Below are 16,399 nucleotides of genomic sequence, written 5' to 3'. Positions count from 1 at the left end.
CGCTTCCGGTAAAAGAGATTCAAAAATATAATCACAAATTATTCTTTTATCATCGATTACGCTTCAGTCAATATCTTCGATATGATTAAGACTTCAGCTCGTTTCCGCACAATGTACAAGATTCACATGACATTACTACTAATATTAACGTCACTGAGGGTCCAGTAGAGGACGCAATACCGATTCTCCGGCGTCTATTGATGCAAGTATTTTTGCGGTTTAAAAAGTCTTTTTCCATTTCAAAAAGATGTTTTCCGAAAATTGTAACTAAAAAGTTTTGTAAAGGAATGATGAATCATTCACTTGATACGAAAGTATTTCTTCAGTCGTATTTTCCTCACTTTAAGCCTCTCAGTTCCTAACCAGAAAGTAAAGGAAAACTCAATTTTTTTTTATTTAGCATTTTTCACACAATTGTAAGCTTGTATCAACCCTTTGCATGTCCACTACGTATGATACGTACATTGGTTAATAAAACATGGTTCTTTAACGCTAGCAATACTGAATATTGAATCAAATACCCGCTAACAGGAAACTAAAAGGACTGTTGCCAAACCATAAGTTAAGTTCATTAATGAAAAAATTGAAATGTGTCAGTCGTCTGAATATAGGTTTAAGAGAGCAGAGTTCGCAAAGGAAATTAGCTCTGTTGTGCTCTTGATACCGTATTTTTTGAAATAACTCTGTAGCCGACTAAATTGTCTTAAGCTAATAATTTGATTTTTTCAGGCAACAATGCCTTTACATTTAGCTGCGAGAGGAGGACATCTCGCTGTTGCTGGTTTGATTTTAAGTCGCATCACTGACAAGTTTCATTCTGGGGACAAAAAAGGTCGAACACCTCTTCATATGGCTGCTGCTCATGGCCACGAAGACATTGTCCGACTTCTTCTTGGGCAAGGTGCAGATATTAATGCTGCGGACAAGGTAAGTAGCTTCAACAGCCCCTGTAGCTCCTGATCAACCCCATTTCCAAAGTAAGGATTTACATCATAAAGTTTGGAAATAACTGTACATTTTTCCTCCATCAGCATCATTATTTAAGAATACGAGACCAACAAATGAGTGAAAATTTTTTTTAGCACGACTGCTAGAAAAAAAAGTTGGGGAAAAAACGTCAGTTACACTTAACGTAGTGAGGGACATATCCTTCCCGAGAGTAGTGTGATCAGAAAATCAACCAAAAATTAGTGCTGTTATATTTTCCCTCGAAAAAGATTTGGGTTTTAATTTCCTTGCTTATTTACCCTAAAACGAGAACATTTAACCCAAATGTTTAGTATTTAGCTGGGAAGGAAATTATTGGTTTTGTGGATTTTTCCTTATTTATAGTACGTAACTCAATATTAGATATTTTAAACTAGATCTTTATCAAAAGCGTACCACAGATTCAAGGGCTCTAAATAATTGCCTGAAGCTACAATTTTGCTGCATGAATTCAGCTCTTTTTCTAAAAAAAAAAAAAAAAAAAAAAAAAACATTTCATGTTAATCTTTTTTTTTTTTTTTTTTGTTCTTTTATTTTCATTTACATTTTTTTTTTGTTATTTTTTTATTTTATTTTTTTTATTTATTTTATTTATTAGTTTTAATTTTTAGTTATTTATTTTTGGTACATCTTTGGCTAACCATGAAAGCAAGAAACCAACTGTATATTAATGTAAATACTGCAAATAAAGGTTACAAATAATCCTTAGCCAAGCAAAAACTTGAGCTATTTTTTGACTTTTATTACTCGAGTATTACTTTCATTCTCATTGTACTGTGAAACTAACACCAGCCACAAATGTGTTTATTACTAGTTACCGAGCACCAGAAAATCCGTCCATTCGCGAATACTCTCAGTATGTCTTAGAGGTGTTGCATGCAATAGCCAATAGATGGCAGCATCTGCATTCCTCGAAGACTCTTTTGATCCTGCTTTTGATTTGAAACATCAGGCTTATAAAAAATCTTGCTTTCATAGGAAAATGTTTTTGTTTTATGAGATCTCATTTGTGAGATATAGAGTGACAATGACATGATACTCATTAAGCAGGTATCGAATCACACGCAATAAAAATACCGAAGCCATCAATAATTCGTAAATCAACGATCGAAACGGAGTCCATATTGATTCATAATCAAGATAATTTCGTATTCTATACAGGCCCCACGAGAGGCCATGTCAGCCTAGTTGGAAGCTAGGGGCCCAGGCCTTGGAAGGGGAGGAGGCAGCGACGCTGACGCAAAAAAGAAAAGAAAGAAAAAAAAAAAGAAGAAATAAAAGGGGAGGGGGGACACCGAATAAGAGAAAACGTAAAGATTAAGTAAAATTTACTCTTTTGGTATTTACTGTTGTGGCACTTAAAATAGAGTAACTTGTTTTCCAGTAAGCAGTTTTGATTTTTTTCTCCCCCCATCCTTTTCCCCCTTTTCTTTTACCCTGTTTTTTCTTCCTTTTCCCCTTTTATATTTTATTTTCCCTTTTTCTACTTTTCTCCCTTTTCTTCTTTTTTTTTCCACCTTTTTTTTCTTTCGGGGGGGGGAGGGGCCCGGCTACATAACTGAAAAGGGACCCACCTTGGCTCTCTGCGGCCCTGATTCTATATCTATGAAATTTACAAATTTAGATGAGAGTATAACACGAATCGAAAACATGTCACCAAAATTAGAAAGATTTTACGTGTAATAAACTTGAAATGTTTTCTCGCAGTTAATGTTAAGAATCTTTTTGAGAAAAACAGGAAGCCATAAAAACATTAATTTATTACTTCAAAAAAGAAGTATTTTTTCACTTTATATATAAACTAAGTCTTACTCACTATGCTCACTAGCTTTATGTAAACTAAGTCGTGTAAAGTGGAACATATTTGCAACCCAACCCCTCACCAATATGGATGTTGAAACATCTGCTTATTTTTCATTTCTTTTGAGGTTAATTAAACCGCTGCAAACTGATTTTCATTACGTTCTCATCTGCTTAAGCAGAAAATTTGCGCGCTTCTTTTTCTTACATTTATACTACAGTAAAAGTAAAGAACTTGGTATTTGAATAATTTAATTTTTGCTTTAGACTAGCGCCAGTTGTGGAAAAAGGAATCATGGGGGTAAATGAAAACAAACTCTATTACCGTACAGGGGCGAATCCAGACAGAATTCTCGGAGGGGGCCATTTAGAAAAATACGATGCTTCGGAAAAATTTTGAAATTTACAAATATCAATGTAGCCCCATTTTAACTAGAGAATTTTTAAAAAAATTTCATTAGGCGACGAAAGTTTAACATAAAGGCTGTAACCTTCCCAATAATTTTCTTCTTTTCTTAACAAACGTGTGCATACATCGTAGCCTCAAAGTGGTATTCCTGTAATCACAACTGTGTTCTTAGGCGACTGTATAGGACTTCCGATTTAAGAGGAAGCCAATATGAATCAACCGTAAGTATAATATTAACTCCGAAGTAAAGGGGTCCGGGGGGGTTCCCCTGGAAAATTTTCGAATTTGAAGTCTTAAAAACGTATTTTAGACGATCTTTGGTAATGTTAGGGGAGAAGCGGTCCGATGGCGCTCCCCTCTCTATTTTTCGAAATAGTAGCTCTAAGAATATAATTTTAGACAATCTTTGATGATGTTAGTGGGAGGAGAGATTTGAGGGCCCATCTAAGGAAACTTTTCTGATTTGTAATCTTAGAAAAGCATTTTAACTGCCTTTCGTAACATTAAGGGCTCTGGTGTGACCCTCCAGCCCCCCTCCCCCCCCCCCCCGCCCTGTTTTCGAAAGTGAAACCTTAAAAATGCAAACATTATCTCTAATAATGTTAAGAAGGAGGTTCAGGGTTTCTCCGGTGGATTCTTTTTTTTTCTTTTGACATTGGTAGAGCCAAAAACCCAGTTTAATACGATCTTTTCGAAATGATACGTGAAGAAGAAATTCGAGGGCTCACACCAAGAAATTTTTCTAATATGCAGTCTTAAAGATGCATTCTAATTATCTTTGGTAATGGTAGGGAGAAGAGGTTTGGAGCGCTTCCTCCGAAATTGTAGCTCTAAAAAGGCTGTTTTAGACGATCTTTGGTGATGTTGAGGGGAGGAGAGATTAAAAGGGCCATCCCAGGAAATTTTACTAATTTATAGACTTAAAAACGCATTCTAGAATATCTTTGGTTTGGTTAGAGGTTGAAGAGATTCTGAGGTTCACTCGCAAAATTTTTCAAAATTGAACTCTTCAAATTGCAAATGTAGGCAATTCATGATTCATCTGTAACTTGTTGAGGACCAGTAATTTTGTGTAATTGAAGCTCCAGAAACGTAATTCTTGAAGACTTTAAATGATGTTAGGGAGGAAGGAGTTCTCCCCCGGAAACATTTAGAAACTCAGGCGCTTAAAACAAAATTTAGGCCGATCTTGAACGATGTTGGAGAAAATGAGAGGTGGGGGACCCTCTCCTGGAAACTTTTACAAGTTATTTTTTAAAACGTGGTTTGTTGACGATCTTTAGTAATATGAACAAGAGGAAGAGGAGTTGTTTGTGGGGTCCCATATTGAAAAGGGAATGAAGAATAATTACATAGCACTGCATAAAGCCAGGTTAAACCTAAAATATAACTTAATGCGTAATCATTAAATGTATAACTATTTATCGGACACTTGCTAACACATATCCCTTTTCTTTCCCCCATGGGGGAAGAAGTAAACGCATCTAACAAGACGAGCCCATTGTGCTAAACGAACCCAAATATTAGGTATACGCTTGATATTTTTGAAATTTTCGTGGAGTGGCCATGCCCTCCCTCCGGCATTATTGTTTCCATTCTTGTTAGACTTCACACGAATAACAATGAAGTTTTTTCAATTTAAGCAAGGAAAGAGGGTTTAAAAAACTATACTTGAAACTTCCTCAGTGTGGTTTTATGGCTCCCCAGCGTTGTTTTTATATTCTTGTCAGGGGACTTCGAGGAATAATAAGGATTTTTTTTTTATATTTAGCTTTAAAAAAGGTTTTTGACTATTTTTGAAACTTTTTCCCGGTGGCCGAGGCCCCCCTCTCATTGTTTTCCTTATTGTTAGACTTCGTATGTATTACAAGGGAAATTTTTTGCTCAACCAAAGGGGGATTTTAACTATTCTTGAAATTTTCTCGGAGGGGGCCATGGCCCCCATGGCCCCCTCCCTGGATCCGCCCATGTTACCGTAATAATATTTGAAATCAAACTGTCGGTGTGAGAAGGCTAGATAACATACATAGAGGAGATTCTGGAAGCTCCACGTGTTTCTAAGCAACTGTGTTCATCAATGTTTGAAGGTAGCACTGAAAAAAGTTGCTTTTTAAAGTTTAGTGATTTAACAAGCAGTTATAAAGTCAAATTTTTTATGCCCGGTTTATTTTAGAATGTGGTCTTCAGGGCCTGATTAAGGTACAGGCGAACTATGCCTGGGCCTGGGGCCCAACCTTCCTAAAGGGCCCCGAATTTTTAAAACACTTACTTTAAAAAAATTATGTAGTTTTGTGAATACGATAAAAAATCATCTTTTAAGTGAATGTTGAACATTATTAAAGAAAATGCGTTGACTCAAAGTGATAGATTAGAGAGGCTTTGGTGGGCCATTGTGGGCCTTGGGCCTCACTTTTAGTTAGTCGGGCCTTGGTGGTCTTGGACACACAAAATTTTATGTCTTAATTCCTGCAAAAGAATGGGAAGGATCTGAAGTTGAAATTGTGTTCCCCAACTAACCCTATATGATAACATTTTTCGCATTTTCGTACAAAACCGTTGGTGTTATGCCAAGAACAGTTGTATACATTTTCTTTGAAAACTTGCTCATTTTCATTCATTGTTTACTATGGTCTCTATAAATATCGTCTTAATTTATAATTTCTGCCATATGCTTAGGAATATCAAATTTAACAATTTCAATTATATAAATTATAATAAGCCATCACTAAAAAATATACTTTCGATTTATTTTTAGAATGGATGGACAGCCCTGCACTATGCTGCAAAGCAAGGATATCTTGACATGATTCATCTATTAATTGACAGCGGAGCATCTTCAGTGGCTTCGGCAGTTGTAAGAGCATATTAATATAAATTAACGAAACTTTTTTTTTCATTCAGTAAAAAATTAATAATGTAAAGTTATTTTTAAAAATTTCACACAGAATTGTGTTAAAACTTATTCAAAATAAAAACTCTAAAGGTGAAAATTTTTTATGTTATAACTATAGAATATGTTAGAATGCAGGCTTTCACGGTCGGTGTCAGTGATGTTGTAAGATTCCGGACTGTTGTGCCGTGGTTTGAGTGTTGTCACCCCGAACGTTTCGACCGCATTTACGGCAGTCATCTTCAGTGTTGCCTGGGCATAACTAGCGTCACTCGCTAGGCCAAACCGGTTGAACGCCATCTTAACTAGCGCTAAGCGATAGGAAATTTCTTTCGTCCAGTATAGCAGTCTAGCTATCATGAGGATTTCTTGTGTTTTTTAATTTGCATGTCGGCCAAATTTTGCAAAAAATATCATATTCCACTTGGTTATTTTAATGCCGTAAGCGTTCATTGTGCTTTGTATCTTTTAATATTTTAATATGGATTTAGTTTTTTATTACCTTTTCTTTCTTTGCCTTAGTTTAAAAAAAAATATTTTTACTTTAAAACAAAATTATTTGAGCATGATAAATTGATTTAAATTCAAGGTAAATGGATGGAATTCTTTTAAATGTTTCATATGTTCTTAGACCCTCCTCTTTTTATTTTTAACGTATGAGGATACGCTAATTTACTAATTTTATGCTTTAATGAAGTCGTAAATGATGTATTCGTACTTAAGAATGACTTGGCCAATTTTGCAGCGTTTGTATCAGACTATGTCTTCATATGAAGTAAACAAAAAAATATATGAAAGAAATGTATAATTTTTCAAAATTACTATTTTCAAAATTGCGAGCAACTCACTTTCTTTCAAAGTATTTGTCAGTATATTACAATTTATAATGTCAACTTTAGCTTTATTTATTTAAGTTTGACGTTGATTTTTGTAATTACACCACCAAAGAGAAGGAAAATAATGTACCCTTTTATATTTATATTCCTGGATATGCCGTGTATAAAATTAAAAATCACTTTCAGTGTCACTCTTGCGTTACATTTTTAGCCTCAAGCAAATCAGTTTTGTATGATGTGGCAGACGAAACGACAAAAAATTATCTGCATGACATTAACCTATCCTAATCCAGAAACTGAGAAAACTTTTGCCATTTTTCATAAAGTGTTTGGGTTTATTTTGAGACTTATTGTTTTTGCCAAATGTGAAAGGTGTTTTAATAAGTACAGTTAAACAAAAGCTTCCAGAATTTGACAAAATCAATGAAAAATGTGAAAGCTGCAATCTTCCTATGATGGAAATAATTTTAAAATGCGTTTCTGTCTTTTTAAATATACTTTTGAACAAATACACAGATGAACAATAATCCAAATGTAAACGGAGGAACGAAACGTAAGTGCACGATTGTAAAGTCTAGTGCTGTAGAATAATATTTTTTTGATATCATGTTATCCAAAAAAAAAAAATCTAGTTACATTAATGAGCCATGAAAAATTCTTTATACGCCTAATAAAGTTTCATCGAATTTCATTAGGGAGATGACTCTAGCAAATATTAACATAATTTCAAAAAGACAATTTAAAATATTAAAATAGACTAAAAAGTGCAGGTTTTCTATTCAAAATAACACGTTAAAATTTTTATTTAGTTCTTGGATCATAAAAGTTTTCAAGAACAACAATTGCTAATTATTTAACTGAAGAAATTATTCATAGAACAACGAAACTTTGTGAAAAGGCCGCTCAACAAAACGTACAGTTCCATTGCTTAACGAATCGCCCGTTTTGCGAGGACAGAAATCTCACAACATCATCAACTATGGAATAATCCTAACGGTAAAAAAAAAATAACGATAAAAAAACATTTTTAAAGCCCAAAATGTGAAAAAGCTTATTAAGACAAGCAAATAAAAATTATATATATCTTTTTTCATAACGTATAATTTTTATTTCTATGTAGTGCAAAATTAAAGGCTGGAAATAACTCTTTAATTTAGGTGATTAAGGCAAATTTTATTTATTCCTAAATACCAAGGAAGTAAAATGTGCTGAAAAATTCCCAAACGAACATATGTTTTGCTGCTACTAATCAATAAAATGTTTTTTCATTCTATATTGTAAACAATTGCTTTTTTTTTGCAAGGATAAAGAGCATTGTAGCTCTGATAAAATGAAGCTTGGGAGTCATAGAGAAGGGAGATTAGAGCAGAGTCGAGTTGAGTTACTTTCATATAGTTTTCCGAAAGTTTACAGCTCAAATCCATAAAGAATAGCAAGTCCTTTTTTTTTCACTGAGCATTCCAAACGGAATTAAACATATTCGAGCTCAAGCTTCGCTTTATCAGAGCTAGGCTATACATTAGGGTGATTTTAAAAAAAACCTTTTTTCAGCTAGAGTCCAGGACACCGCCAATTTTTTTAGACTTACTAATAGTATTATGCTGTATAGGTTTAAGCTTCTGACTCAAATTTTAAGACGGTGCTCAATGACCCCTCAATTTAACATTAGCCGTAGCATAGAATATGTCACAAATTTAGAAACATTTCATTTCCCCAGCTGTTTTTTTGTAAATAATTATTTTATTGCAATGTATATGCATAATACCCGTGTATATTATAATATATAGCGTTGTTTTTCATTTCAATGTATTTTTTAACCCCTCCCCATACTAATGAAGTTTGGGAGGCGGGATTGAGCACCATCGTTCAGTTGAAATAGGAAGCTAAAATTCTTCCAGTATATTACTATCCAAAAGTCTAAAAATATTGAGGGGTGTCCTGCTACCTAGGACAAACTTTTTTTTACATGTATTTTTGAACCACCCTACCGTACATGCCCGGTATAAGAGGAAGTGACTACTAGGTCTAAGTAGTGACAATATGAACCTAATCCTTAATATGTAATTCTCTCCGGGATGTGGGGATGGAAGAGGAGAGGAGATCTGGGGGTTCCCCCCCCCTCCCCGGAAATTTTTCAAATTTGTAGTCTTAAAAAGGCATTTTAGCTTCATATTTTCAAAAATCTTGCAATTCCACTTTGGGTGTCACACTCTAGACGGGTGACACCCATGGACCCTCCCCCCGCGTAGTGATGCCACTGATATATTAGACTAAATAATATAATTATCTTATATAAAGTTATTGCACGCGTAACTAAATGACTTTTTTTATTTAAATTTTGCCTCGTAATTCCCTTTAGCATTTCAACTAATGTAATAATTTACTTTTTGCATTATAGGATGGGAAAATTCCACTAAGTATTGCAGCAAATGCAAATCATCTGGACGTTCTTAGATATCTTTTCAAGAAGGAGCATAATACAATAACTTTAATGGAAGATTCTTCAGTAAGTTTCAGTTGTTTTAATTGTTAAAAGTAAATTCATTATGGGTAGTGATGTTGTTCTAAATACTGAATCCAATATGATCAGGAAGATTTAGCTGAAATGTATGATTCAGAAACACTAAAATTTTACCCACTTGGTATTAAATTTTTTTTTTTTTTTTTGAAGATTTCAATTCTTTCAAATACATTTTTTTTTGTCGAAACGAACAGAAATACTTAGTAAAACCCATGATCTGAATTTTTTTTCACCGCAAAAAGAACAAGACACTTTGAAACAAGATTTTTGTCAAAATCTTGTTTCAAAATATTACTGTAGTCAATTGCTCATTAATTTATACGCAATGCCTCATGCTGTTACTTTCGTTATAAATGTGTTTCGAATGTGCGCAATTAGAAAGAATGTGTACTGAAACGTGTCTCGCATTTGTTCCGAATGTGTCGTTCTCAGTATAATTGTTCGCTTTAAACTCGGGAACACATTTGAAAACAGATGGGGGGAACATTTGTGGGTACACAAAGGGGCGTGCACAGAAATTTCGGGGCCCGTCATAAATAACTTTTCCGCTCCCCTCCATATCGTTTATCATTATAATTCACCCCTACTTTTGAAAATATTGGGCTCCATTCAGGCTTGGGCCAACAGGTGTCCCTTCTCTCCCTTTCCCCTGGGTACACTGGACCACCTTTGGACTCGATGAAATAAAATCATCGCTTTCTTTGGTAAAAATGCAATAAAAAAATAATAATAAGGGAGCATGTGGCTTTAACAAAATTGAGAAAAATATTTTTCAGGAAACAAATTTCCAATAAAGCCTCAATGTTTTCAGAAAACATGAGAATAAAACGTAAACTTTGGAAACAAATCAACGTTTCTGTCGTCGAAAAGCAGAAAAAAGATACAAGTGCAGAAATCATGGTTCGACAGAAGCTCATTTTTTCACTGTTTGAGCGGTAAAATTCAACCGTTCACTGTTTTTTTAATTTCAAAATGCCACACCACCGTAATTTACCGGATTCCATGGCTTGACGTTTTATCGGGCGACTGGAATCCGGGCAAACACAAAGAGCTGGTGCAGACAATGTTGAAGAGCTATAATTTCATGTTCGTTTCACTGTTCTTGAGGAGTCAAGTTCCCAGTCAAATGTTTTCTGCTTCTTTTTTGCTGTGTTGCATCTTAACACACGTGTATATTCCATTTTATGCCTTTGCAAGGCTACCTCACAACAGTTTCTTCACTTTTGTGTGATTGCTCCGTGCTCCCCTAATTGTTTTGAGCAGTATATAATTTTAATAGCTTTCTTTAACTACCATAATAGAATATCTCAATATAATACTAATAGTTTGTTTTTTTGAGCATTCACGATTGCTTATTGTTCTCACTTGACTGTTTTTTTTTTTTTTTTTTTTGATGTCCTTTGATTTTATTTTCCCACCGCCACCCTCTGCAGCATCACCGTCGACCGGGTCCTCACGATGCTGCTCCTATAGCGAAAGCCGTCTCCAGGTTGCATCCATGTCCTACACACACGCGCATACATACACAACTACACACACACGCACACATACACACACAAACACATACATACACCTACACCACATACACCTACACAAACATACACACACGCATACATACAGACACCTACACATACACACACACACAAAAACATACACACAACTACTCACACATTCATGCATACATACAGACACCTACACATACACATACACACAACTACCCACACATTCATGCCTGCACACAGACACAAACACATATGCCTGCACACAGACACAAACATATATGCCTACACACACATACACATACCCCCCCACACACACATTCATACACACAACTACCCACACACTTATGCCAGCACACAGACACAAACACACGTGCCTACACACACATACCCCCCCCCCCACATACACACACATTCATACACAAAACTACTCACACACTTATGCCTGCACACAAGACACAAACACACATGCCCCTACACACAACCCACATACCCCTACACACAACACACATACCCCCCACACACAAACACACGCGCCTACATACACACACTCGTGATTGCGAAAAACATAATTTCAATTCAAGATGTCAAAATTCAAATTATTATTTTTTTTTTTTAATTTTTTATTTTGCAATGAGACGATGCTGATTGGAGTCGCGAATCTGTCAACAAGAATAGTCTTCCGTGATTATAGACCATCCAGCGCACGGCGGTGGTTGACAGCCTCGCTAAGAGAGTACCCACGGTTAAAAACAAAATGTGTAATGTTGTAATTGCTAATGGGTGTAACATTATCCAACTTCTGAAGCAGGTCAAGCCGATTTAAAGGAAATTCTAATTGGTCGAGGGACGTTTCACGGTGGCTTGTGTAATGTTCCATCTAGCATCAATTGCATCAAAAAAAGTGAAGTGGAGCTCAGAGTGCATGGTTAAAGATCAGCATCGACGTTAAGATGATGAGCTCTTATAAATGAAATCAGCGCGGACCTCCACGTTCGAGTGGTGAAAGCCTCTTGCTTTGTGAGCAGTAAGACTGACATTGTGGGTTCGATTCCACCTGTATGCTATTTCCACTCTGTTGTAAAAATTAAAAATGTCTTGTGTGTAATAAAAATGAATTTCGAATTGGTAAGTTTATTGGTGTACATTGGTTGTGAAAAAGTATGATCCTAATAAATAATGAATTAGCGAATGATTGATAACACGGAAAGCAAAAACTGTAAAGAGAAAAAACTAAAGAGCTATTGTAGTTTGTTATCAGTGATTATGGTGTAAATTGCAAGTATATGCGATAAGTAAGAAGCTATGGACATTTGGTTGGTATTTTCATGTATTGTTCCCCACAAATTTAATTTTACTTTTAATTTAGAGATTATAAAAAGAAGTTATTACCCGATCATTTGATAAACTTATATTATTTAAATCATGGAATAGTTAGAAGTATAAGTCAACTTGAACTTAAAAATGTACCTTTGAAGAAAATGTGATGAAAGCTTCTTTCTGGTCAGGTGTAACCTTTCAAGCAAATTCTCTGTAACCTTACAGATAATTCTGGTGTATCCTTACACATAAGTGACACGTTACAAACATAGTAAAATTACTCTGGTGGTTATAGCAGTTGACTTCCTCCATTTAATTGAAAGTTTTATTTTTGAGCAATAACAACTTGAGAAGTATATAAAACACACACGATAAATTCATAAAATAATGAGAATTGTAAAACTATGGATAAGTTATCGCGAGCTTAATAAGTTTTTTTGTTTTCAGTTTCTTGTGGATCTTATGGTTTGTGGAAAGCTTCATAATCAACTACCTCTGCTTGAATTTGTCTTCGTATCTCCCGCTCCTATTGATACAGCTGTTAAGATGTCCCGTCGATATGAAGACTTAGCTCAGAGAGAAAAGGAAAGAGCGAGAGACCTAGAAAACATCGCGGTTTTCTGTGAAACTTTGGCGTCGGATTTATTAGCCATAGCTGCGAGCAACAATACAGCTGGGGCCCTCCTGCAGGCTGGAGATCACAAAAATACCGTTTTCCTGGACGTTTTGATCGAATTAGAAAGAAAAGATGTTGTAGCACACTCGGCGGTACAAAAATATCTCTCTGATGTGTGGATGGGAAACTTGAAATGGCCAGCATGGCAAATTATTTTGCTGTTTCTGGCATTCATATTCTGTCCCGTGACATGGATGGCCTGTTCACTTCCATTGCATCGACTGGCTAACATACCCATCATCAAATTCATGTCTTACTTAGTATCACATATTTTCTTGATTTTCCTACTGTGTTTTTCCATTTTGAACCCTTATTTTCCTCTTTGGAGTTCAGCCAGACTTCTTCCACATCCCCACGAGTGGCTGTTACTTTTTTGGCTCCTAGGGTTCATGGTGGCTGTTAATGTCAATCCAAGAGAACGAGGTGGCTTGGGATGGATCAAACTAGTTATCGTAACTTTCGGAATGGTAGCTATCGTCATCCATCTAACGGGGTTCTTCTTTTCAAACGACAACCGACTGGTTATTTTTTACATCCGTAATCAACTTCTAGCCGTGTGTCTTTTGTTAGCTTTCTTTGAGTTTCTAAATTTTCTTACTTTTCATCATTTATTCGGACCATGGGCAATTATCATAAGAGATTTAATGAAAGATCTAATGCGATTTTTAGCAATATTAGCCATATTTTTAACTGGCTTTTCTTTGCATATATGCGCGGTATATCAACCTGTGTTTGACCCTGGGAACAAAACTATTGCTGTTGGTGCAGAAGTTTTCCAATCTCCCATAGGAACATTTGAAATGCTCTTCTACGCCTTGTTTGGGCTCGTGGAACCTGACTATATGCCTCCGATGCACTTAAGCCCTCCATTTGCCAAAGTTATAATGAAAGTGGTTTTTGGGGTTTATATGATGGTCACAGTCATTGTACTAATCAATTTATTGATTGCTATGATGTCAAATACATACCAGCGAATTCAGTCTCAGTCTGACAAAGAATGGAAATACGGAAGAGCAAAACTTATAAGGAATATGAATATGACACTGCCTACACCACCCCCACTCAACATTGTGACATTTATTCCTACTCTGATTCAAAGATGGAATGCAAAGAAAGCAGGTAAATATAACTGTTCTTGTAGTTAGAGTTAGAAGTTTAGTGATCCCATGTTAGAAGTACGCACTGCTGAATTATATTTAAGAAGTTCAAGATTTTTTTAAAAATATTTAAAACTTTTTATGTATCGTCAGTTTCTGCACAATTTTCACCAAATAGAGGTAAGAGAAATATCCTCTCTTGATTAAATACATCCTCACCTTAATATTCAAACTGCATCTACCTTCTTCAAATAATTAAAACCCTTACATCAAAAAACTTTTAGGAAAATCACAGATTCATGCAGCCAACATGAAATAGGCTTTTTTCAATTACTACGAGGCATTTACTATTCCATCTCGTCGATGCATTCCAACGGAATTAGTATACTATTTATGACGAGAACTGTTTTGTGAACTCGCGTTAAAATAATAAATTCAATACTAACCAATGATCGCCAAAGAATTATCGCGCCGAGGAGAATGTAAAAGCTTGGCACATGAGAATGAAGTAGCAAATATTCGCGGTTGTTTTCTCTAGATTCCTAAAGGGAATATTCTTTTTTCTAGAATACTTGTTTCGATTGAGAAACTCATTGTTCTGTATGATCAGTAAATGGAGAATATGTGCTTTTTTTCTTCAGCTGTTAAACCAAAATTTAATTAGAGCTTGATTAAAGAAGTGCCCATCAAACCTTTAGAACTCGTGTCAAAAGGAGTGACCTGAGAACTCGCGCGTGAAAACTTTCTCACACCACTTATTTCCCTTCGAATTTTTTTTTCTAGTGTTTTGCAGTTGAGAATATTTCATTTACTATTAATTCAAAACAACAAATATTACACAAAATAATAATACTTCTTGAAACAATGAAAATTAGGTGGATGCGCAAAATGAAGCCATTTAGACCAATAACGCCCCCCCCCCCATTTTTCTATGTATTCAAAATTTCACTAGATCCCCATTTTATCGTAATCAGAAAACCTAACTAGTGATAAAGCGTTATCAACAAGTAGTTTGTTATCAACAAGCAAAAGTGCAGAGATAGTTATTACAAAAGACTCTTGTCAAAATTGCCTGATCTTTTTTTGCAGTAAATTTTGTATCTTCGTGGTTCAGTGCAGTTTACTAGGTAAAGAAAGTTGTTTGTTCTAGAGAGCCTAATTTATGTAGTTGACGAATTCAAAAAGAAATAAGTCGCTGTGTACTGTCATTTTTTCCTGTGATTTGAAAAGTGTAGAAAAGTAGACTTTAGCCCAATAAGGTCATGATTTACAGTATTAATGCTCCGCTGTCTTCATTAAGATATCAAACGATCGGGTGGAGGATGTGACCCTGCGCTGCATATGCTAAACATATGTGCATGAACTGCGCGCAGGAGGGACCAATAAAAAAAATGACTTACCAGTGCCCCGAATGCAACAACTGATCATTCTCCTTTCCACTGAAGTAGATATGGAATATAGATTTTTTTTCTTTTTTAAATCAAATATGGTTAAACATGTTTATAATTGATTGATGTTACTAATTTTACGTTTTTTCAAAATGCGATTTTTTTTTTTTTTTTTTTTTTCCAGAACTGACCTTATTGGGGATCCGTGTTCCTTGCAAGGCTAATTTGCTTTTTTGTTTTTCGTTAAATGGCTGAAAAACATAATCTAAATATTTCAGATAGGATGATTTTTTTCTTACTTTTTATGATTCATTTGATGAGTGCACAAAAGATGTAGCCAATTGAATCAATCATAAATGAGCCAAATATTAGTCCCTGAACCTTAAGTTGGCCTTATTTAGCACATTTACCTTATTTTATTTAAAAAAATAATAATAAAATAAGATTCTAAAGGGGAGTTCTGGAGGGTTAACCATAATTTCAGTACATCATAGTTATTTTGTGAAACATTACACACATGTTCTCATACCCTACTAACTTGACTTTTACAATAATTTTAAGGTACCCTTTCAATTATGCGAATTTTTGCAAAATAGATTAAAAACAATGCAATATTTTTCGTAATGTATAAAACTTTCCTCCTTATACTAGGTGCAAGCAGATCAGGAAGAAGTCAACCGAAGTTAGAAAAAGGAACGACAATTTTGTGGTTGTTTGGCCATGGAGCTGCAAGATCATGGTTTAACAGAAAAATGAGGAAAAGACCGGTTCAAGTTTCTCCAGTTGGTAAATAACTTTCTGTAATGATTCATTTTTTTCTTTCACAAAATCTCAATAATTCCCTGTTCGAAAACTTCAATTAATTTGCGTTGGTAAGTTTTGCTGATAAAGTTGATACAAATACAAAATGAAAATCACAGACTTTTTGAAACTGTTCCCCACTTCGTAAAAAATAATGACTCAGTCCATTCGAAAT

The 16,399-nt window shown here is 35.0% G+C and overlaps 1 protein-coding gene across 1 annotated transcript in view; it reads left to right on the top strand.

Moving 5' to 3' along the window:
- The window catches only part of LOC129231537 (ankyrin-3-like), an 86,703-nt gene that overhangs the window by 68,288 nt on the left and 2,016 nt on the right, over positions 1–16,399 (top strand). The window contains exons 23-27 of the mRNA XM_054865878.1: positions 730–927; positions 5,952–6,050; positions 9,321–9,428; positions 12,710–14,057; positions 16,075–16,209. Coding sequence (XP_054721853.1) covers positions 730–927; positions 5,952–6,050; positions 9,321–9,428; positions 12,710–14,057; positions 16,075–16,209 — 1,888 coding nt within the window. The remainder of the gene's footprint in view (positions 1–729; positions 928–5,951; positions 6,051–9,320; positions 9,429–12,709; positions 14,058–16,074; positions 16,210–16,399) is intronic.

Source organism: Uloborus diversus, chromosome 10 (genome assembly GCF_026930045.1).
Source record: "Uloborus diversus isolate 005 chromosome 10, Udiv.v.3.1, whole genome shotgun sequence".
Classification (NCBI taxonomy): Eukaryota; Metazoa; Arthropoda; class Arachnida; order Araneae; family Uloboridae; genus Uloborus; species Uloborus diversus.
The sequence above is the reverse complement of the archived record's forward strand: the minus strand, read 5'-3'. Positions and strand labels throughout refer to the sequence as shown.